This window comes from Megalops cyprinoides, chromosome 19 (genome assembly GCF_013368585.1).
Source record: "Megalops cyprinoides isolate fMegCyp1 chromosome 19, fMegCyp1.pri, whole genome shotgun sequence".
In the NCBI taxonomy this organism is placed as follows: Eukaryota; Metazoa; Chordata; class Actinopteri; order Elopiformes; family Megalopidae; genus Megalops; species Megalops cyprinoides.
Genome location: NC_050601.1, coordinates 27416647 through 27443816, shown reverse-complemented (window position 1 = coordinate 27443816; position 27170 = coordinate 27416647). Strand labels below are relative to the sequence as shown.

Genomic DNA, 27170 nt, shown 5'->3' with positions numbered 1-27170 from the left:
GGGCGGAGTCTTGTTTGCAGTGGAACACGAGCAGATGGACTTCTTCTCCACCAGATTCTTTGCCGGTTTTCTCATACTGACACTGCTATCCGTTTGGAAGATGTTCACCGTTGACCTGCAAAAGACACGTCTGAAGAGGTAAGTGTTGGGAGTGGGCCGGTAAGGTATTATTAAAGCTCCAACATTCTGTGCTGTTGTGGTCTTGGGAACTTCTGGGATCCTGTAAAACTATTTCTTTCCCTTATGCTGTAAATTAGCTCCTTTAACTCCGCTATAAGTGACAGGCTTATTTCTGTTTCACTGTCAGAAACACGAAGGCACAGGTCACAGACTATTTATTTCACAGCACTTCAGTGAATTATTATGCAGAATTCATGACTGTTGTTGGGGTATAAAGTTCAACTCCATTAAACAAACTCTCCAAATGAAATACTACGCCAGTCTGATGATAAAATAATGTATGTCGGCATTGAAAAGAAATTGATCTCAAAGCATGCATCATCATTTTGGAATCATACAAAATGGGATTGTGTTTGGTTGACATTCAAAGTCAAATGTTTTATATTTTATTATGCAGCAATGAGTTGTAGAGCACACAGTCTTCAATCAAACACAAAAGGGTGCGGGAATCTGCCAGAAGATGGGAGGACAGAGGCTGTTTTGTCTGCTCCTTTAATCACTCCTCTGAAAGCGAGTTGATTTAAAATTGCTTGACTGAGCTGCATTCTTTTAAGCTGGTTAGCTTCAGGTGATGATTTGCTTTATTAGACTTGATTAAGCTGAGAGGGACACGGCATACGTTCAGAGTGACCATCATCTGATCACAGGAACTAACTTATGTCAAAGTCATGAATGTTTTGTTGTGGGAACAAAAATAATTATGTGTTCCTGAAAATTATGTTCCAGATGCTTCAGTGGAACAATGTGGCACGCAAACAGGAATGGTATCAGATCTGACGTGGCGGGGCAGACAGTGACCTTTGTTCAAAGTGTGAGAGATAAGACAAACAACACGCTGAGGAAAAGCAGTTAACAGTTTACGACCATCCAGACAGATAAATGTTTGAACAAAGCAGCTACATGTCCACTATTTAAAGGTACACATTCAAAATGAGGTTTTTCTGTGAATAATCATAACAGAACCCCACCTGTTACATTCAAACATTCCATACAGTAGCTTCAAATAACATAATGTCACAGAATGCTAACAGCATGTGTGTATGTTTGGGTGGGGGGCAATTTTTGTGATGTCACGAAGAAGAGTTATTCCGTGAGCTGCAGGCGTAGGTTAACAGCCATAGGTGTTACTCCTGCGTCAGTAAACAAGCAGGTTGTGACTGTAGTTTATTGCTAATGCAGTCACTGAGCACAACTCTATATGGTAACTGGTCCAGTTGTAGGTTTGTCTCATCGTGACAATGACAGTGGATGTAAATCACCAATGGAACCGGTGAGCTGTGATCTAAATACAGTTGGGTGATCTTCCCAACTATTGACTGTTGCCTGTAAAGACCTCAGAGGGTTGTTGGTCTTGAACACTCTTCTCGCAGTCAGGCCACAAATGTACATTGACTACGTCTCAAATAATCTGAGGGCAAAAGCACAACAGGAGCAATGGTAGCCATTCTGTACAGCATCTATCAGCAATCTATTATTGTGTCATGTCATTAAAACATGTTAGCTGCGTGTGAAAAGTAAAAAAAAAGAATGAATGTGATTGGACACTACAATCGCAGAAAGTGCTACCACCTCACATGAATTTACTTTTTACAAATATGTTCTATATTCACATTTATTCACTTCTCATTTTGGTTTTTTCTTTAAAATTGCCCTGCAAAATTGCAGTTTTATTTTACACAGATTTAAGAAAAATCTAATGCTTGTAGAGTGCTTTTTAAAAGCGTCCTCTCTTCCAACCAGTAAACTGCTTCCACTAAATCAGTGTCCAGGCTTTGGGGGGGTCATCTAAATAATCCCCATTAGTTCACTGATGCTTGGACAATTATGCAAATTTGTCATCTTTGGTAGGGAGGGAACAACAGATTCAGGTCTGACCCGTAAGCCTTCATTCAGTCCTGCCTTTGTATACCGGAAGAAGCTCACAGGCGTTAGACCCTCAAACCACCGCCCAAATTTAAGGTGGGCAAATCCCACTGCACACAATAAGAGTCCGAACTGGTAATCTTCACCATGATACATATTGCATCTTGTAATCCTCCTTTTGTGGCTCCCCATAAGCACAATTTCATACCTGTTCAAAACGCATTGTCTGTTTGGCTTGGACGAGGATAAGGAAGCAGACATCCTGGCAGACAGCATGGTTTCGTTTCAGGCAGCAATGTGGCATAGTGGTGAAGAGCAGGGCTTGTAACAGAGGTAAGATAAGATAAGATAAAACTTTATTGATCCTGAAGGAAATTATTGTGCTGGAAATTTCTCACTTATAGTATCAAAAACAATGCAGCATGAAGATAAAAATAAAAATAAAATAGCATAGAAGAAGAGAGTAGGCAAGCAATGCAATAAATACAGGGTAAAATAATATATAAATAAGACACAGTGTAATGACACCGTAAATACAGAATGAAATATTCAAGTAACAAGGGTATTGCACAACCATTAAGTGTTTGCTAATATTGCCTTGCATATTACAGTGTTATGTTTCTATTGAGGTATTTATATTGCACCAGGTAGATGTTGATGGACATGTACATATTGCACAGTAAGATGCTGATATGAACATATACATACACATATTGAACATATTGGTGAACAGTAGGGGAATGGTTATGGTAGCATGTACTGTCCATTTTTTATTGGTTCAGCTGTTCTTCCTGCAGAAAGGGGAGGAGTTGTACAGCTTGATGGCCACAGGAAGAAATGACTTCCTGTGGCGTTCCGTAGTGCAGCTCGGTGGTCTCAGCCTGCAGCTAAAGGTGCTCTGATACGAGTGCAGTGTGGCATACAGGGGGTGAGAGGCCTTGTCCATGATCCTGCATAGTTTCTGCAGTATCCTCCTCTCCGCCAGCTCCCCCAGAGACTCCAGTTCCACTCCCGGGACACATGCTGCTTTCCTGATGAGCTTGTCGAGTATACTGGCGTCAGCTGCCTTCACCCTGCTACCCCAGCACATTACAGCATAAAAGATCACACTGGCCACCACCGAGTGGTAAAACATCTGCAGCATGGTTCTGCACACATTGAAGCAGCCTCCTGTACAGGGCAGCAGTGTTCTTAGTCCAGTCAAGTTTGTTGTCAATGTGGACACGCAGGTATTTGTAATCCTCCACAGTGTCCACCTCTGCACCATTGATGCTGACCAGGTTCGGAGGGGTCCTTTGCTTCCTGAAGTCCAACACCAGCTCCTTAGTCTTGCTGATGTTGAGTTCCAGGTGATTCCGCTCACACCACTCACGAAGCTATCCACCACCCCTCTGTACTTGGCTTCCACAATGGCAGAGTCATCCAAGAACTTCTGCAGATGGCAAGACTGAGGTTGCTGGATTGATTCCCAATTGGGGCACTGCTGTTGCACCCCTGGGTAAGGTACTTAACCCAAAATTGCCTCATTAAAAATCCAGCTATATAAGTGGATAAAACTGTAACCTATATAAGTCAGTCTGATAAGTGTGTCTGCTAAATGACAATAACGTAATGTAATGGGATTATTAACGAAACAGGGAACAACAGATTTGACAGGCTGTGTGCCATTCTGGGGATGAACACGATCGCTTTGTTTCCAGCTCTGTGGAGAAGTTGTAATGGCTCCTCCTGGCTGTACACCACTACCTGAGGCAGGGCCGGACAGCTTCACCAGCCTCACATGTGCAGAAGTGCAAAGAAGTGCATTTTGAACCTAAGATTGCCAGTTCAGTATACGAAAGTGGATGACTGCTGTTGTACATCCATCAGGGCCTGGAAGATGTTGATGAAGAAGTACCCCCATTGTACTCTGGTGCACCATATGTAAAAACAGCCACTGTCTGCCTGTGAGCATATCTGAGGATTACATTCTTCTTACTTCTGCACTCCTGCCTAAGTGCAGGGGTTGTAACAGTGCAATGAGCCTAGTCCACAACAGGTGATTCCAAATAGGGTTGCATAAAAGAGGAAAATTTAGTGCTTACCTAAACTCATTACTCATACTTAGGGCCTAAATGCCATTGTGATTAGACTGTGAGTACCTGCTGCAATACATATTTGAACACTTTGTTCCTTTGATAAAGATCATAGTGATCATAGCAATCACCTTTAGCCTTCAGCCTAAACAGCAGGGCATGCAGGCTGGCAGCAGCAGCTGAAAAACCAGTTCCACTTCCACAAGGGATGTGATTGGCCTGCCTTCCACAGTGTGCCACACCTCTGTTAGAGTTAAATCAATCACAGTGTGCTTGGTTGATGTTTTCAATAAGCATTCTCATTTTTAGCAATACAGAGGCAAACCACACACTATGTGCATGTTAATATCCCATTCTGCAATGCTGCACATGAACTGATGATATGACTAATGGTCTGCTTAGTCAGTTCCGGATAGTTGCCCATTGCACTCAGAGCAGTTAGGTCCACCCATGACATACTTGCAATATTTCAGGAAACCTCACAGCACATCACAAAATAATTATGGCAGGTTTCGTCATTTCCACATCAGCCAAAAACATAACTTAATTTTGCACACGACACAATAGCATTACTGTTCCTCTTTTAGTGCTTTGGGATCACAATGTAACATCAAGGCATTAAGTTAGTCACTACTGTCAGAGTTACAATGACTAGAGCAGGTGGTCTACATAAGATGGCTAGTTTTAAAAATCATTGCACAGTGTAGTCTTTATTTTAAAAACATTTGGAATGCCCCTTTTTCTCCTATTTGAATTATGTTTTTCATGTCCATCATGGACATGCTGCAAACCCTACTGTCAATGTGGTATGGCAGGGATAAACTCATACTCTACTCCAGAAAATATGAAGTGAAGTCAATTTGTTCTGGTAAAGCATGTGATTTTTGAACCCAGGAGATCAACCTTGCGCTTGTGACAGCAAGCACTTTTACTGGTTGGGCCACTTGCGAGTAACACTGTGTGACGGCGGGCAAGCTACCCCTGCCCGCGACCAGACACCTAATGTCTAATATCAAAAAGAAAGGTTTAGGCAACTGGAGGGGAGCCAACACCACAGACAGACCCACCACACAGGAGAATGGGGATAAAATTGAGCAAACAGTTTATTACAAAAGTTTAAAAGAAAAAATAAAATACACTGAGATCGACATTCCTCCCCAGGGGGTGGCACCCACAAGAACAATCTATAAAGTTCAGGCAGACTATGTTCTGATATCAGAACAGTTGGTAAAAATGGGCAGAGAGCAACAGGGAAAAAAGGGTGATTACAGCAGCCTGTGACAGCCAACAACCTTGGACAATGGCAATAGACTAGGGCTTGATTCAACAGCTGCCACTGCCAGCCTATACCAACTAAGCCTGCTATCTGCAATAAAATACAAATACACACTAAATAGGAAAAACAAAACAAAACAGAAGAAAATAAAATCAATGCAGGCGACAGTCACATACAGGGAGGAAATGAACATCCACTTGCTAGCAGTGCTACTCAAAAATAAATTACACACAGTGACACTGCAAAATTCCTATACGCACAAAAAAGTGAAACAAATTGAAGGCTTGAGTGCACATACACTACTCACAAAAAGTTAGGGATATTTGGCTTTCGGGTGAAATTTCAGGATGAACCTAAAATGCACTATAACCTTTACAGGTGAACTTAATTTGACGTTCTCTAAACTTTTGAATGCACATGTCCAACTGTTCAATGTTTCAGTACTTTTTGCACAACTTGCTGTTCTCTAACAAGGAGCTGAATGGCAAAATTCACAACAGGTGTTTGATCCATGAATCGACAAAAAATTTCCTGGTTCAATTAGAATTGGTATTTAAACAGTCCTCTACATCATGCTGTTCACATTTTGACATCATGAGACCAAGACAACACCTAACAATTGATCAACAGTACCGCGCCATTGCGAGGCTTCAAACAGGATGTTCTCAGAGGAAAGTGGCCACTAAGCTTAGAGTGTCACAGAGTGTCATCAGCAGGTTGCAACAGAGATACAGAGAGACTGGAAGAGTCACAGAAAGGCATAGAAGTGGATGTCCTTTGGCCACATCCCACACTTATGACCGCTTCATTGTGAACAGTGCCCTGCGGAACCGGATGATGAATGCCACTCAACTCCAGGCACATTTAAGGGAGGTGAGAGGCACCCAAGTGTCACGTCAGACCATTCGAAACCGTTTACATCAGCGTGGTCTGCGTGCTAGACGACCTGCAAGGGTACCTGACCACACCACCAGGCACAGGCGTCATCGTCTTGCATGGGCCAGGGAGCATTTACGCTGGATGAGGGACCAGTGGGCCTCAGTGCTGTTCTCTGATGAAAGTCGATTCACGTTGAGCAGAAATGATGGTCGCCAACGATGTTGGAGACGTCAAGGAGAGCGCTATGCATCAGCCACTGTTGTCACCAGACGAGCCTTTGATGGTGGTGGTGTTACAGTGTGGGCAGGTGTGTCTAGTCAATACAGAACTGCCCTACACTTTGTGAATGGTACAGTGACAAGCCCATACTACCTGAATAACATCATTAATCCAGTCATTGTGCCCCTGCATGAACAACACAGGCCTAATTTCATCTTCATGGACGACAATGCTCCAGCTCATCGAGGTCGCATCATTAGGGAACGGCTGCTGGAGACTGGGATACCTCAAATGGAGTGGCCTGCACTTTCTCCAGACCTGAATCCCATAGAAAACCTATGGGATCAGCTGAGTTGCCGTGTAGAGGCTCGTAACTCTGTACCCCAGAACCTAAATGACCTGAGGGCTGCCCTTCAAGAAGAGTGGGATGCCATGCCTCAGCAGACAATAAGTCGACTTGTGAACAGCATGAGACGTCATTGTCAAGCTGTAATTGATGCTCAAGGGCACATGACAAGTTATTGAGACATTGACATTTTTTGTTGTGGTATACCCACCACTGTTGTGGGCTTTTGTTTCAATAAATTGTTTGAGATGAGGAAATCACCATTGCATGCTTCTACTTAAATGCCCTACTTTCATGATATAATATCACTGTAGCGTGAACTTTGTACATTTTCTATTTCACCCGAAAGACAAATATCCCTAACTTTTTTTGAGTAGTGTATATTCAACATTACAAGTAGCAGCGTCGGCATTCGATCCTCCCGTATAAAAGAAGTCCAACTAACAAGCGAGGTACAGATTAACAAATATACGCTCGCACAAGTTGCATAGTGCAGCAGTAGTCGTTCTCGCTACCCCAAACCCAGTTTTTTTTTTTTTAAATGCCAGCCAGGCAGCCGTAATATCAACACAAATTTAATAGCCTTTACATTTACCTGTAATAATTTATAGTTATTAGCAACATACCCGGCATACTCAGAAGCTTGCTACGTCCCTGGTTATTAGCTAGCTAGTTAGCTGCTAACTAGCTCAGTTGTTCTGTCAAAGTGCCAAATCCAAACGTGAGTTTATAGTACGTTACAGATCTACAAGAACTCGATAGCTAGGTAGTGTTGTTGTTTGCCCACTATATGCACTTTTGTGCATCGCTTTGGATAAAAGCGTTAATGGATAATGCTAAATGAATAAATGTAAACGTAGTGTATTAGTATCCCTGTAAGCACACATACATCTCCGAGAAGTCTATGCGATGTCTGCCGATAGACCTGGAAGATGTATTTAAAAGAGTTTGCTCATCTGGAAGACGTCTCTGAGTCATCAAATTTGAATGTCTACGGGTAAAAGTAAAACATCCGAAACATTTCAAACATTGAAGATCCCGAGACAGCAACGTTTCGTGAGCCCACGTTCTACGGGCTCTTTTCCTCCTTCGGGGAACAATTGCCAGAGCTTTTCTGTTGTATGCTGAAATACATGTTCAGGACAGTTGTTGAGATAGTAAGTACTTGAGGTTCTGTCTTTGCCTTATTTCTCCCGTTCTCTACTTTTAAAAATAGCGCTTCCCTGATTACATATCTAGGACGCTTGTCATGTGGAGGACTGAGTGGCACGTCAAGCCTATGCTCAGTGTTCCGTTGACGCCCCAACGCTAGTCATGTGTAAGCAGCTTAATTGTTCTGACTTTGGTAGTAGCTTCGAATTCTACGAAAGAAAGCGTCAACTATGCTTCGTTGGTAGCAAACCACACACTATGTGCATGTTAATATCCCATTCTGCAATGCTGCACATGAACTGATGATATGACTAATGGTCTGCTTAGTCAGTTCCGGATAGTTGCCCATTGCACTCAGAGCAGTTAGGTCCACCCATGACATACTTGCAATATTTCAGGAAACCTCACAGCACATCACAAAATAATTATGGCAGGTTTCGTCATTTCCACATCAGCCAAAAACATAACTTAATTTTGCACACGACACAATAGCATTACTGTTCCTCTTTTAGTGCTTTGGGATCACAATGTAACATCAAGGCATTAAGTTAGTCACTACTGTCAGAGTTACAATGACTAGAGCAGGTGGTCTACATAAGATGGCTAGTTTTAAAAATCATTGCACAGTGTAGTCTTTATTTTAAAAACATTTGGAATGCCCCTTTTTCTCCTATTTGAATTATGTTTTTCATGTCCATCATGGACATGATGGACATGAAAAACAAACCCTACTGTCAATGTGGTATGGCAGGGATAAACTCATACTCATACTCCTGGCTAAATATAAGAAAGATTAAGTGCTCAGACAAACAGTGCCACCTTTGTACACACTAAAGAGTGTTTTATTCTTAATTTTTTTTAAAAACTTTGTCTTACTCTTCCATGTGGGTAGATGGAGGGGATGGTTGGGGGGGGGGGGGGTTTGAATCTGTGAAATATATTATGTGAAATTAATAGAAATATTCATTAGATCAAAACATTATGTTAAAGGTCACACATATTTGTTGTTCCGTGTCACATGTAGTAGACCATTTTTGTGCCGGCAGGTAATGCCGGCCCTTTCCGCTGGCTACCACCACAAGTATATTTCAGACCTGTGGGACTGCCTTTTCTATCTTATCTCCATGCTGTGTCCTCAGTATGTCCAGCTGCATGCTTTTTCTACCATTCACTCTGGAATATTTTTAAAAATTTTTCCAGCGAACATATTTTTAAGTTAAACCAACGTGTGAAAGCACAGTGTCAAAAATGTTTTTTGAAGGATAATTCATGGTTCCCTTTAAAATGTCACATTTTCCACAAACATGAGACTCATGAAACATGGAATGAAGGCTTTACGCTTGTCATCTCGGCAGCACTGTGCAAACTATTCCAGATTTATCAGTCTGTGCAGACTCACAAATACATGCATTACCTAAACTAGAGACACATGCCATGCAACCATACATGCTAAAGCTTTGGGAAAATGTGAATGCAGCATTATAATCATCCAAAACGCAGGTTCTGCGACTCATTTAAGACGAGGTTAGAAATTTAATGAAATACTTGTAAGCGGTCCTCTAAAACCAGCGGATGAAGATAGCTCACATCCTGTTTCCACCCAGCTGCCATGCAAGGTCAGAAGAATGTTACGGAAATGTTGGAAAGGCATTGTATATTAGTTGGCCGTGGGCTCATGTGTCGCTCTGTGGAGGAAAGTTCCATCTTCCCCCGGCCTCCAGCTGTTTGGTAAATCTGCCAGCCACTCGTTTTGCTTTTTGTAATACAGACCTTGTAATCAAAGCTGTGCGGTCCTCTTTACATGAGCCATCTTGCAGTGTTATTATCAGGAAGCAACTTCAAAATAATCCCATCTCCTATTTCCAGTTCTCCCAGTTCTGAGTAGCATTAGAGGGGACATGCTCATGCCAGCGTCTGACACTTTCAAGAGCGGTTTCCTGTGACTGGCTGCTTGCCTGCACAAGTGGTTGGAGTGAGTGTGCTGGAGCGAGTCAAAACTCTGTGACAGTGTTTAGAGTGTCCTTGTGTTGTGCCTCAGGTGCTGATCCCCCAAAAAATTAAATTAAAAAAGACACCAATGTCCCTGCTGAAAACAATAGAGCTGAAAGCTGCCCACAAACTAATAGGCAACAAATGAACAGAAGTTAGACCAGTTTGCCTCTGTTCAACAGGAGCTTATTCAGACCAAACAAGCAAGTGAAAACAAAAGTATTCAAGCAGAGATGGAACAGAGTGCAAAGAGAAACCAGCGTTGCAGGTTTCCTCTACAGAGCAAAATCGAGAATGCAACAATCTGATTTCTGTCTGAAAACAAACTTGCATGCAATTTTCTAAAACTGTATTCCTGATACTTGTTTATATTTTAATGCAAATTTCCACATGAAATATAAAGCACATCCTCTCGAACAACAACAAAACTATTATTAAACAGATATTGGTAAGATTCATAAAGAAGATATCTCCTTATTTTGTTCCTATTAATACTGAAAGAGAAATTGCTGCTTTTTAACAAGTCATAATGGCAGCATTGTTCAATCGTTTCTTCCCCTGAGAATTCACCTCAAGAGTCTGGCAGGAGACAGAAACCCATTGCAGAACTCTTTGCCCCTCTGACATGTGCAGGCTCAAAGCTTGCGTTATCCTGCAGACTGGACGTCAGTGGCATGAGTCACAGTGCACTCTGCCAAGCTCAAGCTTGCTCATCTGCGAAAAACTGGCTGTCAAACCCTTTGGCCCAACAAAGCACACTGTGCCAAAATCAATGAAAGTGATTTTTTGTGCTTCGCAACCTGAAACAGAGCCGTGAGAATCTTTAAATGGGTATGCCAGAGAACGTACAGTGAAAGTAGGTCACTGTCCAATCAGGAAGCTACTTGTTACCTTAGCTAGGAAGCGGCTGAATCTTGTCTTAACAACCGCTTAGCATAATACCTCAGTAACCTTTAAACCTTGTGTTTCCAACAACAGTTGGTCTACTTGAGCAACAACGCCATTTCCGCAGTAACTGTGACTATAGAGAAGGTCAACAGTATGATTAAACTTCACCATTTTCCTGCAAGGTGGACTGAACCCTGCGTTGTTTAACTCTCTGTCACATATCAGCCTTATCACTAACCATGTGCTTGAAACTAATGTACCTCAATAAAAGGTATCTGACTGCTAACATGCACTATCAGATATGCATTATGAGTCAGAAAGAGGCCTGTCAAACCTGTGATGTGATGCAAATAAAAGGAAATAAGCAAATAAAAGAAAGCAACAGAACTGGTGTTGTTCATACAGTAATCAGGATAAATTTTCAGTTATCAAGCAGTTAGTATTGTATATATAGGCCAGTTATCAAACAATTAATGTTAATGACTGGTAAACTTGTATTGGTGTGTAAACCTCTCGGCACACTTCACTGTGTGATGCTTTCATAATTAAATTAGTATTGATACCGCTATTTGCCTTGCACATAATAACATTTTAGAGCAGCACATCAAGGAGCTGTCCTTGTTGTTTCTGAAAGCGCGAATCATTTAAATCCACAAAAAGCAGTGCTATCCTGTTTGGGTTGCAGGTTTTAGCTGTCACCCCTCCCAACCCACACTTCACATTTATATCACATAAAGAGTGTTACCAGCGCTGCAGGGACCAGGTACATGGCAGCCAGGATCAGCGGACTCCAAGTGTCCACATATGGCCTCTGTCTTCTTCCTGTTGGGCCTGCTAATGATATCCTTAAACCCCACTGCCATTACACTACATCTCAGCTGTGCTATCATCTACAATACACCTGCTTGCACAAGGCAGCCAGTTCAGTTTAGCATTGCATTACTTTAACAATATGAAATAGACAATGAATGAAACATTTTTGAATCTTGTTTCTGGCTTGAAGTCACATGTGGCCGTCCCTGACATAAGCAGCAGACAGATGAGTCGTGCCTCTCAGGTGGGGTGAGTGGCTGTGAAATTATTTCTTTTAATCCTCTGATGTTTTGGATTAAAACTCACCTCAGAATAGGAGTGACAAGACCAACTAACCCAGTAAAGAGCCTTAGTGTCTGTGGAGGATTTCAGGTGTACTGACCAAAAGCTCCCAGGGCAACAGATGTCCCTGGTTTCTGGTTCAGCACATGTATGTCTAGATAGCTCATAGTTATGGTTTTGGTAGGTCTTCAATTCCAGGACTACTTAATGATGAACTGACACAATAGCCACCAGTAGTCAGTAGCTGACCATACCTCTATGTGAGGTAATTACATGTTACAAATCCATTTTCACTGTCTCCTTTATAACATTGCTAACAAAAAATATTTTTACTTCATAGATTATCTGCACTTGTTATGTGTAGCTTATTTGATGTTTTGGCACCTAGCCAGCTGTTATAGCCTGCAAAAAACTAGTTACCTGCAACTAAATTGCTGTAATACTCCATGCTCGCTGCTAGGTTACAGTGACTGGCCAGCTCTTCCTCTAGTATTACACCTAACACTCTGCCCTATGAAGCTTGCTATATACAAGGTATAGTATATTGAGTGCATCTGTTTCCATTTCTCATGTTTCTGCAGGAAGTAATGACAGAGCTGGAAATCCTGTACAAGGACAGAACCTCAGTGACCTCTTAGTGTCATCAGTATGTAAACAGCACAGGCCATGGGCCATAGAAAGTGAGAGAATGGTGCTAGTACAGAGGAAATACATGACCTTGGTGTAGTCTCCAAACTGATCTTGAGAAGTTGCCAAATTTGTTGTGAGTAGCTTTGAGGAAAATAATAGTTGCTAAAAGAAAAATTGCTAAATATAGCAAAATAGTTGTTAAGATGACAACACTGGATCCCTCCTGAACTCTCTCACCTTTCAAATAAGATCTTTCCCACACAACCAGCTGGCACAACCAGCTGATTATAGCTCATTCCTTATTCTTACAGGCTGAATGGATAACAGCTCTGATTCACAGACAGTTATTATTATTATTGGAATTTAGCAGACGCTCCAGAGCAACTTACATTGGTTACAGTTTTTTTTACAATGTTATTCATTTATATAGTTGACCATCTCATTCTCAAAATATTTCTATCAGATATTTAATACTGTTAAGTCTACTAACATCATACATTCACTTTACATAAAATGCAATGAAACCCATCAATATTCTTCCAAAGCAAAATGCATGAGCAGCTGTACTATGCCGTTCTGTATTTAATGTATAAAGTAAGGAGACTGCAGTGAACACTGAACTGCGGGAAAGCATGATCCTCTCCTAAAAGTTAAACCTGACTGAGATGAAAGTCATATGTTGCTCATAAGCAAAGACTGCCATATACAGTGTAGAGTGATAATGGTGAACAGAATCAATATCTTGCTGCTTGAATCCTACTCAGGTTAAGGAAAGTTTACCCACAATGTACTCTGCCTCTGGCTGAATCTTGGAATAAACCTCTGAAACCTCAAGTAGACACTCTCCACTTAAAGTGCAAATGCTCTTACACATAAAAGCGTGTTTCACCGTAAATTTAGCACTTCACAGCCAACATGCCATTGTTGGGAATGCCAATAAAAATTAGGGGTAAGCTATAATAAAGTGGAAGCGCTGAAACAATCCGTGGTGGAGCTATCTGAAGTCTGTGCCAAATTCCTTGAGGGTTCATAAAAGGGCAAACTGCGGCAGGCTAAAATGTTCAATCTTGTGGCCTTGCTCACTTGACACCATGTACTGTGTTGCTCACAGAACTTTGTGCAATTACTGTAAAAAGGTTTGGAAACAATACAAGGTGTAATGTAAAGCGTATCCCAAGTGTTTCAATTACAGTGTTCTGTCATACAACACTGGCCCATGGTCGGAAAGTTCATCAGACTCATGTGTCCTGCATAGAGCCAGGCGGCCCTATATGCTCACTATGCAAGTTGCGTAGGGCCCTGCAAATTACGCAAGGGCCACGCCTCCCCCTGGTGTCAAAGTGGGTGTCAATGTTTACAATTTCCATGAGAGGATGAAGTGGAAACTATCCTTCTGGTCACAAAAGGAGAAAAAAAAACACAATGAGAGTGAATTGCAGGAACAGCAATCAAGTAAATTTGTGTTCTCTCATCTCCAAGTTTGATGTCAGCAAATAACAGTAACGTTAAGTTGATGTGCTAGCTTGCAGTGTATCTCTCTCTAGTCTGTCTGTCTTGCTAACCTAGCTGAGCAGTGCATCTCTTAGACTGTCTGTGTCTTGTTTGCTTGCCAGCCACTTCCAGGGCTGTGTTCTGTGACTTTGTGCCTGACAAAAGTGAGAGTGAAATACAAATATTTATTACATTTGATAAACGCCAACGAGCAACGGTGTTTATAAACTGCAGCTCGGAAAAGATAACCGCGTCACGCATGAACACGCATTCGTATGCCAGATAGACTGGTGCCCGTGCTTATGCTGAAAATGCCCAGGTTGTAGAGGGAACCAAAGTTAATCACACAGCTGTATAGGTTTTTTTTATTATTATTTTATTGAGACATAAAGCTGCAGCCATAGTCTATAGGCTTATGTTTACAGTGTATAGCCAAAGCTAATCACACAGCTGTATAGGTTTTATTTTACTATTTTGAGACATAAAGCTGCGGCCATTGCCTATAGGCTTACGTTTATATTGTATTGCCAAAGCTAATTGTATAATATTGTGAAGACTGTATTACCAGGCAGCAGAGCCAAAGCTCAGTGTTATATTTTATTATTTTCTACAGGTTATATTTTCTACAATTTCTTATTTATGTTTATGTTAATATTCACTTATATTCTATTCAATAAATATTGTTTGTTTATACCTCATTCTGTTCTGTATAGGTTTACTTATTCTTAGACCGACGGAGCAAACTGTTTTAAAGGAAGGAGGATCGTAGTGGGAGCACTGGGGTGTCAGGTGTGACTGTGTGGCAATGGCAAATGGTTTACATGGCTCATGGGTCAGGTAGGAGGGTCCTGTAGCAGAATTTTGCTTAGGGCCCCAGAAAGGTGAGGACTGGCTCTGGTGCTGAACATGTACACAGGAGGGCGTGCAGTGGTGGCAACAACTCAGACAAGTGAAATTCTAAAGGAAGGGAGGGAGCAGACTAGAGAACATCCTCCTTTCCCTCTTCAAGATTCAAAGCCTCGAAGAGGCCTGTTTATCACCTTAAAGCTAATTGATACTTGCACATCAAGAATACCATCACATGACTCGTATTTCCTCCAAGAGGCAGGTCCTACACACTAACCTAATATACTTAAGTGGTACTAATACAAACTGTACATAAACTGTACATAAACAATCTATTGTGTCTTTTTCCAGTATTTTCCAGTATGTTATGCAAATATCCTGTCCTGGCTGTCATTGTGCCTCATTTTCTTTTCTTATAATGGATGGTGTAGGTCTACATAGTCACAAAATCTAGGAAAGGTAAAAAATATTAGCTAAATATTTTATATATTAAATATTAGAGTTTAAACAATAAATTGCAAACTGTTTTTTTGTAATCTCTGCTATATTAGTACTGTGTTCTCTTTGCTAGAAGCAGCGCATCACACCTGTGCTCATATCTGGTTTGACGAGCCGGCTGTTAGTACAACTGATGGCCAGCGAGAGAAACCTGTTTTATTTGAGATATCACTGGTTTCTCAATGTGTCACTCCGTCCACCCGGCGACTGAGCCTTTTTATGGTGACTGCACCGATCATCGTCGATGCTCCTAGTGAGGCGACCGCCACACTGACATCCCCATGACAACTTGTACGAAAACGCAGCCCTGTCCTCCAACCGCAGTCCTTTCCATTAGAAACCATTTTCCGACATTGATAAGTATGTGGATAGTCAACCAGCGCCCCCTCCTCCTCAGCAGCGTCATATACGCGTCTCTGAATGTAACAACCGCCTGATCTCGGAATGCTGTGATTGGTCCCCCGTAGTTTTACCGACTCTCTGATTGGTTCGCGACTCCATCGTTCACACAACAATCAGCGCCACAATGTATGGACAATGTACTAAGTATGCGCCGGAGAGAAAACGCGGAGTATCGATGTATGGTTTGGTAGAATGCAGCCGTCCCGCTTTGCATGGATAAAATTGACCTGTAACCAGTTACTTAGTTAGCCTATACCGTCGATTCAGTATGGTATTGCGAAAACGACTAAAATAGCGCCATTTGTGTTCCTTTGGAATCGGAATGTAATATTTTGCAAGAGAATTGTCTGGTTGGTCGATGTGTCAGGCCTTTTCCTCGAATTATCTCTCCATTTAACATAGGAAACCACACATAGCTAGCTTGAAAGTATTTTTCATCCTTGATTGCCGCGTTCCCATTCGCTAATATGAAGAGGGTGAACAGTTTTCAAAGGTAAGTTACCTTTCTATCTTCTGTTGATAATGTGAGATATGATTCTATTTTAATAGTAACGAGTTAGCTAGCTGGCTTGCTAAGCTAGCGAGATAACGATGAATGTGTCAGACAAATCTGGTAAACGAGCGATCTAGCTAACGTTAGCGTTTTGGGGTTTTTTTTTCCCAAAAGAGACAAAACACCAGTTTTCTCTTTAATATAACATGGCGATTGTGTGCCGCTCGATGTAACGTTTACTTACCAATTTATTGATTTGCTTTAAATACGCTATTACTATCGAAAAGTGATGTCAAATGAATATCGCCGTTGTCAGTTTAACTAGCCAGCTAGTTGAGACGGCTTTCGAGACAAAATGAGTAGGTGCGCTGATACCAAAAACTTCTAGAAGTTTATAGGTACAGAACAATAGTTAAATCACCAATGCAATACATTTTTCATAGCATACAGTCTCATCGAGAGCGAAATACTTGGCTTACAAGTTTGCACGCTATATAATTGTACACCAGGTTATTTACCGATGCATTTGTGGGTTAAGTACCTTGTTACCTTGTCCAACGGTACAACAGCAGTGGTCCACCTGGGAATCGAACCCTTTCGGGTTACAATCTTAATACCCACATATCCCACATCGACCCACAAACAGTGAGACTGCAATATAACAAACGATTAAAAACGAACAATCATGCCACCATAAGCGGATAGGTTATTATTTTGAACTTTAAAAATATATATAATTTGAATTGCATGAATTACATTAGCTCGCTACCTCTTTGCATATCGCATGTCCTCATTTATGTATTTTATAAATTACTTCATAAATTACCTTATGCGTCTGGGTATTTACTGAGGGAATGCCCGAGCGGAACTTGCTCTTCACTGCCACATCTTAGGCTGAAACGTACAACATTTCAGTTACAGGTACAGCTCCCTAACTGTGATGGAACATTCTGCTCATCGAGAACATTACGGCAGGTTTGGGGGCTGATGTGTGCTCTTCAGACTTGATCTCAGGGGTGTTTGTAACAGCACATCGTACAGTGCAGAGCTCCTAATTATACATTCAAAAATATGATTCTGGAGAACTTTTGTGAAATGCGGTGCAGCTTGGAACATCCTAAGCAGTGGACTTTGTGTTGCGTGCTCCTTTAATCCGGTTTACTTAAGTGAATTAAAAAATACATTAGGGCATTATTTATTTTTAAAACCTAAAGTTGTGTTCAGTGAGTGACTGAAATGCGCTTATCATGAAATCCTAACGTTCACATGCTCTGGGCCTGAGGGAGAACCAGGGGAACGTGAAGTTGCCATTATCCACATTAACAAAGCCCTCACGGGCAGTGTTCTTGGCGATTGTAATTATATCCATTGTGAACAAGTCTCGTGACAGTTTATAAATGCACGTGAGGGAAAAAAAGATTTCGAAGACAAAAGAGACGCTGCACAGCTGTTACCGGTTCTGTCCCTGCTTGTCGTGGTGTTTAAGGGTGAAATTAGCCCCGTGTCCAACACACTGCCACTTAAAAAGGCACACAAGGTTCCTGAACACTCAGTGATAATATTTACTGTTTGGTGTTGAGAAATGGCATACAGAATTCCTTTGGTCAAGGAGGAACGATCCATGTTGGTTCCACTTCCTGTCTGTTTCCATTAGGGCCTGTAGTAGAGCAAGCGGGGGGACAGAGGCTGTGGCTGCCCCGGGCCCACGGTTCTTCCAGTAAGGCTACACAGGGGCCCACCTTAGGCCCAATCTGCCTGACTGAACATAGGCTACATTTTTGTTGTTTAGTTGAATCTTTTGAATAAAGTTTGTTTGTGTGTCTTGATTGAGGCAAAAAAAGTCTTACGCCAGTTGTCTTGTTTTATTTCCCATCGCCGTCACTGCAGATGGAGCCATGATATTTAGCTATTTTGAGTGAGCAGAGACATGATAGATTTACGGAAAACTTTATTCGCTGTCCAGTATCCTTGTGTAAGTGTAAAAACAGAAAAATTACGCCCTCTGTTCGAGTCCCAAAGTAGCCTAGGAACTAGGTGATCGCCGACTGTCTTGTTTTATTTCCCATTGCCGTCACAGTTGACGGCGCCGCGGTATTTAAAAATGGTCTGGCCGTTCCATCTCCGTAACTTTCTCCTTAGATCTGTCTTCTCCATACAGCCTATAATAGGCTGTATAAGGGCCCACTACAGGTCATCGCCCCCTCTGCAATGAGCCATTGGCTCCGCCCCTGATTAGGGCCCATCCCTTTCCTTACCAAATCCTGTAAGGCCTGTTGGCATAATTCACATGTGAAAAATCTGTTGATTTTTGCTAAAATTGAGTTGAGTAAAGCTAAAAAAAGAGTTGAATTGGAACAGTACTGAGTATAAAACATTAAACTGAATGTTACTGTAAAGTGTTGCTTAGGATTTAAAGCTCAACAAGCGTCAGTGCTTCAATATCTGTTTGCTTTGCAGGATGGTCTTATTTAGGATAACTTTCACACCTTATATTATGAGTGTATTTATTTACTGAAGCCATTCAGGTTAAGAACCTTGCTCAAGGCTACAACAGCAGTGCCCCACCTGGGAGTCAGCCCAGCAGCTGTCATCAATGAGGTGAATTGCCCCTGGTGCAGAGTGACCAGTGGGGACCACACCCATAACCTATGCATGTGTTTCAGGTTCATGAACAGCCGCGCTGCAGCTAATTGCCGCTACCAGCCCACCTGCTACGAGCATGCCGCTAACTGCTACACACATGCGGTGAGTCCCTCCCTGGCCATCTCTTTTGTAAACCTGTGCATTTGTTTCAGTTCTCACTGTCTGTGTTGCAATATGCTGTTTTTAGTTCCTCATGCTCTGTGTATGTGTCTGTCTGTGCTGTGTCCAGTGTCTCATGCTCTGTGCCAGTTGTGTTCAGCTCCTCATGCTGTGAGCCTTTGTTTCTGTGTTGCCCCAGTCCTTCAGACAGGGCCTGAAGGCGCACCTCTTCAGACTCTACCTGGACTGACCCAGCACACAATTGCTGCCCCCCCCGCCCATCAGTGCTGTCGTAAATTGCTGTGCTTTTTAAATTGTGCTTTTAAATTGTCTCTTGTTGCCGCCTTTACCCTGATGCTCATTGCGCCGTTTGAAGTTGTCGAAGTCCGCCGTTTGAAAGTGTATCGTATTAGTTGCCCTATAGGCTGTAATTGTACAAATCTAATAGTACTGTGTCCTCAAACAGACGCTGCTCTCAGCTGAGAACTGTCTCATTGTGGAACTGTACACATCCTGTCCCTGTACTGTCGCTATACTTGCTGTATGCACTTTTGTAAGTCGCTTTTTGATAAAAGCATCTGCTAAATAAATAAATGTAAATGTAAATGTGTGTCTCACCATGTTCAGCTCCTCATGCTCTGTGCCCGTGTTTTTCTTTGCTGTGCTCATTTCATGCTGTGCACCTGTTTTTCACTGCGCTCAATTTCCCTAGCTGTGCACCTGTGTTTGCCACTGTGTTCCGCTCCTCACTCTGTGCTCCTGTGTTTCTGTGCTCAGCTGCTGATCGTCCCAGCCTTTGTGGGCATGGCTCTGCTGTACCGGCTGTCGGACAATGGCTGGGAGAGGGTGACAGCCTGGGTGTATGGAACGGGGCTGTGTGCCCTCTTTCTCGTCTCCACCGTCTTCCACATCGTCTCTTGGAAGAAAAGTCACATGAGGTGAGGCCTGCCACCTCTCACCTCACCGCCATCCAATTGCTACACTGGAAAATAGAAGGAAACAATAATCACATCCTCTGTCAAAAAAATAAAATGAATCAAGGTCTTTGAAAAATATGAAAGTAATAATCATCTTAAAGCCTGTAAGGTAAATTTGGTAATCATTGAGAATGGGGTAGAAAAGAATACCCAATCAGGAACTCATTCAGTAGAATCAGTCTTTTCTTCAAGGTCATATTGGGGGTCGTCTCTGAAAAAACAGACTCGGAGTGTCCAGATGTTTGGCTGGTTGTACCACACATTTACAGAGAGCTCTGCTGGGGCAGGTGTCAGCTTGGTACATCCAGCTTCTCTTTCTCAAGAGTTAATATTCAGCTAAAATTGATTTGAAGTTTCAGCTGGGTATGTTAATAGCAAGGAGAATGCTTGATCATTTATCTGAAAGTGGGTGCTCTGAAATCTGCTTGGCACTAGATGCAACCTTGCTTTCGGTTGTCAGAATAAAAGAACTTATTTTGATTCACAGAGCAGTGGAGCATTGCTTTCACATGTGTGACAGAGTGGTTATATACTTCTTCATCGCTGCCTCCTACACACCATGGTAAGTCCTCCATCAGGGGGTACTGTTTGTCCTTGTGATGATTCAAGTGGACTGTTGTGCAGCAGACTTTTGTTGTCCTTTATTGCTTGTTTTGATTACTTCTAGAGCAGGACTAGTAAACTTGTAAATCAGTAAGACTCAGAATTGGGGTGAGGAGCTAAAGTGGTTCATGGAAGACAACGTTTAGTTCATTTAAGTGGTTGTGTGCTTGATTGGAACTAGGGCTGGGCGGTATGGCCTATAAATAATACCACAATATTTTTAGGCTATATTGTGATACACAATATATATCTTCATATTTTGAAATCTCCTCTAAAGCACTTCATAAATGCTCAATTTAACCCTTTGATGCATACAGTCACACCAGTATGATGATTCTAATAGTCCCTGCAACATATGTCTGCATTAAAACATTCTTGTTTATATTCATTAGTGGTTTCTATTGGAACAATTTTAAACTTGCATGCAAAAAGGGGGAAATCACAACCAAGTTAAATTTAACAAAACAGTATTCTGCTGCATATTTTGCAGATAACCGTTGTTTGTTTAACATCTTCTTTGCGATACCAGGGTTCCAGACTAACATTTCCACTGGTAGCACTGATGGTACCAACTTTCTCATTTGGTCGCACCAGCACATGATTTGGTCGCACCCTTTTTTTGGTACAGCTTGGTATTAATCAATGACCTTGCATGCTGATGAATAACTGTCTTAATTTGCATTCCCTAGTTTTGCATTGACATAAAGATTGATAGCGACTCGAGACTTGATATTTGCAAAATATTTTAATCTGAACATTAACCCTTTTGCGCGTACGGTCACACCGGTGTGATTAGTCGTTTAATGCGTATGCTAAAACCAGTGCGATTAGAACACGAGATTGGAAAAAAATCTAGCTAATTCTAGCTGTCAGGAAACGGCAATTGAACATTAAAAAATATAGCAAATGCGGCGGTGAAAACCATGAGAAGCGTAATAACGCTAATGAAAACATAACGAACCATGTAATGTAGCACTCACTAAATAGCATGAAATAAGTTACGTGCGAAAGGGTAAAATAATCAGCTATAGACCACTTCATCTGTGGAACGCGGTAACGGCTAAATTGATTGTTTCGCGCGTGTACAGGCAGGGAGAGTGCAGGTAGGGAAAGACCAACTGAGCCAGTGAAGAAGAAGAAGTACTACTTTCAACCACAAAGGCTAATGCAGTACCCGTGCTGGAGGGGCACCAAAACAGCCTAATCATCATGCACTTGCACGAATGCGACCACGTGAAATTTTAACTCACACTCAAAAAATGGTTGCATATGCTGTCTGGAGCCCTGGATACCCAAACCACTGCCAGACAGTGGATGCAGTGCTATTTCTTTTCGGAACCAATTCATCCGCCTCCATCTTTTAGTACTGTTTCCGACTTCAGCCCGTATAAACTCGCTTTGGTGCTTCACCTCTCTCGGTCCCTTCAGGCTCTTTCCATATTCCCTCCAGATACAAAAATACATGTCTCACCTATATACGTCACACACACCACAGGAGAGTGGTCTGGATGGGCGGGCGGGTGTGTGTGTGACGTATGTATATGAGTTTTTTTCTTTTTGTGTCTGTGAGAGGGAAAGAGCCATAGGAGAGAGCGAGAGAAGCACAACGCCAAAGCGAGTCTCATGCCAGCGGCTTAACAAAATTACATGACAATTTGTACTTGATGTTCGCAATATATTCATTTATTACATCCCACATAGAACAAGCCATGATACATCGAGTATGTTTGATATATCGCCCATCCCTAATTGGAGCACAGGGATTAAAGTTCTCTGTCGCTACAATGGATTTCCGTCAATTGGATTCCAGAGAGGCCATGTATGAGATCAGTGTAGATCTGAAGGGGAAACAAAGCGGACAGTGTGTACACGCCCTAATGTGGGGGCCTCCTCTGTAAATTGTTTTACAAATTGTAGATGGGGAATATGACTTGGCCTGAAAAAAAATTCCGTCCGAAGATTTTTTTTTTTGCTTTAATCCCTGGGAACAAAAGCCTACAGACACTACAATCCTCCAGGACAAGGGTAGCGTAGCCCTGTAGACATTGCTGCCCTCCAGGATCTTGGTAGAGTAGCCCTGCAAGCACTGTGGCCCAGGGTAGATTAGCCCTGCAGGCTCTGTGGCCCTGGAATATCATTGTTGTAGAAGATGGACATTTGTGAGCATTTTACCTAATTTATTTCTTTAAGGTTGAATCTTCGGGAGCTTGGTCCCCTGGCCTCTCACATGCGGTGGTTTGTGTGGCTAATGGCGGCTGGGGGAACAATCTATGTATTCAATTACCATGAAAAGTAAGTCAAAATGCATTCCTCTTAACTGTACATCTATGCGGACATTAACTGTAGGCTTATAGTTACATTACATTGGTGCTTAAAAGTTCTCATCTCCAGGACTGCATATGTAATTGTCAATATTTTCAGTGTGTGAATGGGATTTGAATCACACACTAACACAGTTCCAGATTCAGTTTAAGAGCAATATGTTTTGTTGTTCATTCCTGAGCAACAAAGTTAGGGAAAGTGTGGCAATTTTCCCTTCTCTTGCTTTGTATCTTAGAACTTAGATCTTAGAACCAGTGTACAAAACTATTGTTGAGAGTGTTTTAACTTTTTATCTCCCTGCCTGGTATGGTCACCTTAATTGTAGATTTAAGAATAAACTTTCTAGAATTGTGTCAATGGCAAGCAAAATAGTTGGCAAACCCCAGAAGCCCTTAACTCAACTTTTTACAGAAAGGGTGAGGAAGAAGGCGAGGAGTATCCTGGCAGATAGTTCCCATCCTCTCTTCAGCCAGTTTGAGCCGTTGAAATCTGGGAGACAATGACAAGAACTGTTTTATTTATTTATTTATTTTCTTAATTTTTTTAATGTGCAATTTGACTTTGTCTATGTGTTTGTTTTATTAACTGCTTGTCTGTTTCATATGTTCTTGTGTTTTGGTGAGCCAAAGACAAATTTCCACCCTGGTGGACAATAAAGATATATTCTATTCTATTCTATTCTATTGTAAGTATAGGCAAAAAAGGAAAATGGTGGGAAATTAGTTACTCTGACTCAGGGATGAAATGGGCTGCAGTGAAATTCGGCCTAAGTTTGTGTGGAAGCAATTTGTTGTGAATTGGTGTGGATTTTGCTGTTGCTTTTAGAAATGGGGTCATGTTGGACAGACTTTTTAAAATGTGCGCTTCTTTGTAGGTATAAAGTAGTGGAGCTTGCCTTCTATCTGACAATGGGTTTTTTCCCTGCGTTGGTTGTGACATCAATGGTACTGTATGCTTTTGTTTTAATTTTCCCTCTCTCCTCTCATTTCTGCATACACTCAGAGCAAACCTGTAGTAAACACGTAGTGCAGGTCTGCCCAGCACCAGTGGTCAACCCATGACTGTCTGTCTGTCAGCCATGCCCACATTCAGCATAGCTTTCTGTAAACATGTATGCAGCTGCAGTGTATTTGGAAAGTGTATTTTAACAAACAAACCCTCATCTCCTTGAACTCTAACGCATATTTATGTGACATGGAGAACATGTCCTTGTTTGTTTCATAACTGTGTCTTCAGAAAAGCCATGTAATGAGCTATAAACTATGACCATGTGTCTGATCCTAAAGGGAAATTCACAGCAGATGCAAAATCTGAAAATATGTAAAATTTTTAAGAGGTATGAGGAGTAGTGCTTCTGATCCGGTCAGGTAAAAATTCATTCATAATTTTCGCTGGGAACCATTCAGTAGCATATCAGATTAGAAAGAAAAGATTGATACTGCTCTTTAAGTTTGCTGTCTGGTGTATGTTCCCTGTGTTTAATGCACACGACGTTGAATTAGGAAGTCTGAGCTTTAGAAATGCCACACACCTCATTTGTGTGTCTTCCAGTGCAACCCCATTAGAAGAAATTTAGTGTCAAATACAATGTGGCACTCTCATTCTGCAAGGTATTCTACCTTACACATTAACTACCTGTATTAGCAGATGAAGATTATAACTTTTGGGTTGATTCAGTATAACACATACATAATACAAGAGGACAGTTTATTTTCCCCACACACATTTTAAAAACACTGACAGAACTCCCCCTGTGGTACTGCAGTTGAGTTCTAAGTCAAGCTTCTACATGAATGCTAAATGAATGTCTGATGTTTTATTTTTTTATTTCCAGAATAACACTGAAGGACTTCAGGAATTGGCCTGTGGGGGGTTGATCTACTGTCTTGGCGTATTTTTCTTCAAATGCGACGGCGTCATCCCTTTTGCTCATGCCATCTGGCACGTGTTTGTGGCCCTGGCCGCGGCCGTGCACTACTATGCCATCTGGAAATACCTCTACAGGAGCCCCACGGCTGACGTGATCAGGGACGCTTGAGGGCCTCCCTGTGTGACCCAGAGTCTCTCCACCATAATCCCCACCCACCCAAAAAGTAGGTGTTTCACCGTCTGTCTCTCTGTTTCTCTCCCTCAAATGGCGTAAAAATTTCACCTCGCACACTAGAGTCGCAGATCACTGTTGTGGTGCACCAATGGCAAAATCGACAGCCAAAAGTTTACGAAAAAATGACAGTGTATTGTTTACTGTTTTCTAAGCAAGTGTGAGCTGTGTCTGAGTCTGTCTGTCTGTACACTTTTCCACACCTAAAGCAAATACCCCTCGCTAACCCTCTTTTGTAGGGATGCACCGATTGTGAAATTCTGGGACAATACTGATGTTTAAAATAACAATTTGGCCGATGGCTGATGCAGATACCGATTTTTTTTGTTTTGTTTTTGTTATTTATTCCCCCTCTTGCACCAGGGAAACTAGCTAGTTAACTAACTAACGTTAAGTTGCTAGCTAGCTAGCAAATGGTACTTAAGATCAGAAGTCAACACCTTGCCTTGCAGTAGGAATGTTAAAATTAACTATTTGTACATGAGACATGATGAAGCTGTATTGGTTTGATAGCTAAATTAGCCAAATTAGCTAGCTAGCTACTTGCAGCTGAAAAGTACAAATACCACCTTACAAAGACAAATCTAGCTAGCTAGCTAGCTAGCAACAATACAAACAAAACAATAAACGTAACTAGCTAGTTACCATTACATTCCGCTGACAAATACAAATATCACCTTGCAAACAAACACATAGCTAGCTAGCTAGCTACAATGAAAACAATGTAGAAGGCTAGATAGCTTGCTAGCTAATTTGGCTGTCATGCACTTTGCTCAGCTGTCATATGACTAAGAGCTAGCTAGCTATCAAACAAATAAAGCCTCATCACGTCTCCTCTGACCAAATAGTTAATTTTACTACAGACACTGCAAGCAACATGCTCTGACAACTTTATTTCTGTTAGCTAGCTAGCTACCAAATTAACATTATAGTTAGCTAGCTAGCTAGGTAGTCTGTAGTGAGTGTCTTAGCTAGCTAGTTAGCTAAGTGTGCCAGGTCTTTCTTTAAACTTAGTGGATATAACCTTAAAACCAGCTACTGTTTTGTTTTATTTCTTCAAAAGGTAGATATAGACACACATCAAACTTTTGGTCCACTTTGTCATAGATGCTGACTGAAGAGTTAACCTTCTCCCACCCTGAGCGTGGCGTAAGAGCAAAATGGCCATCATGTGAATAAGGCTAACTATAGTACCACCTATGGGATCTTTTCCGAATCTGCAGCTGAGTAGGCTACTGTTGTCCGAGTCAGACTGCAAATAACCAACACAGCATTTAGCCAGCTCAAAATCGATGCGACACAACAGATAAACATCAGCCACTGCCATTGGTGAATGTCATCTTATTTGCCGATAGGCCGATGGCAGTCAACAAGGCAAATACCGGCCAATACCGATGTTTGGCCAACATATCGGTGCATCCCTACTCTTTCGTATGAGTTTTGTCTGGTGGCAGAAAAATGAACAACAACAAAAAATGGCATGAAACTTTTTTTTCTGTGATTTTGTTAGTTTGCAAAAATTGTTCTCTTGTTAAACTGCTTGAAAGTAAATGAAAACATTTTATGTTCCGTCTTTGATATTGAATGCTGAATGGGTCTTTTTTTTCCACTGTCCCATCAAAAGCAGTCAGTCACATTCCATGGGAAAATGATTTCATGCTTCTTTTGTAATTCTTTTGACTGCTACTCTCATTACAATTAGCCAGTGTAAAGGAAACAGTCAAAACTGAACATTCTGGGGCCACATTTGACATCTGTGTTGTACATTTCCAGTATTGATCCAGATCAATTCATGTATTTTTTTGAGTACAGTGAAATTTTGATGAAAGTGCAGTCTTGAAAATATTTTTCTGAGGTCACTTTTGTAACACAAATAAGCACTTGTGTTTTATATCCAGAATTGTGTTCAATGTCTGAATCTATTCAACATAAAACATTTTTAAGCTCCCCTGCTCCCTGCCAGTATATATGCTGAATACAGATGTTTTAAAATATGAGGAGCCAGTGGATGTATTTTAATATGATGACCATGTTGCTGTGGGTTCTTTAACCCTTTAAACAAATAAAAAGCTGTTTTACTCTGTCTGACCAAGCTGCCCAAAT

The 27170-nt window shown here is 41.6% G+C and overlaps 1 protein-coding gene across 2 annotated transcripts; it reads left to right on the top strand.

The window, feature by feature from the left end:
• On the top strand, nucleotides 1–25585 carry mmd (monocyte to macrophage differentiation-associated). 2 transcript variants are annotated; one of them, XM_036552181.1, is made up of 7 exons: nucleotides 1–138; nucleotides 18986–19067; nucleotides 19842–20002; nucleotides 20529–20603; nucleotides 22835–22936; nucleotides 23841–23910; nucleotides 24801–25585. In XM_036552181.1, the coding sequence occupies exons 1-7, from the start codon at nucleotides 35–37 to the stop codon at nucleotides 25002–25004; spliced, it is 798 nt and encodes a 265-aa protein (XP_036408074.1). In that variant the 5' UTR covers nucleotides 1–34; the 3' UTR covers nucleotides 25005–25585. The 2 variants fall into 2 exon arrangements, with proteins under 2 accessions (XP_036408074.1, XP_036408075.1); XM_036552182.1 differs by lacking the exon at nucleotides 1–138 and adding an exon at nucleotides 15469–16322.
• Nucleotides 25586–27170: the final 1585 nt, after the last annotated feature.

Coding starts and splice junctions, on each gene's coding strand:
- mmd (XM_036552181.1), top strand. CDS start 35: ATGGACTTCTTCTCCACCAGATTCTTTGCCGGTTTTCTCATACTGACA. Junction 20,003..20,528: donor TGGAAGAAAAGTCACATGAG/GTGAGGCCTGCC, acceptor TTTGATTCACAG/AGCAGTGGAGCATTGCTTTC. Junction 20,604..22,834: donor GCTGCCTCCTACACACCATG/GTAAGTCCTCCA, acceptor TATTTCTTTAAG/GTTGAATCTTCGGGAGCTTG.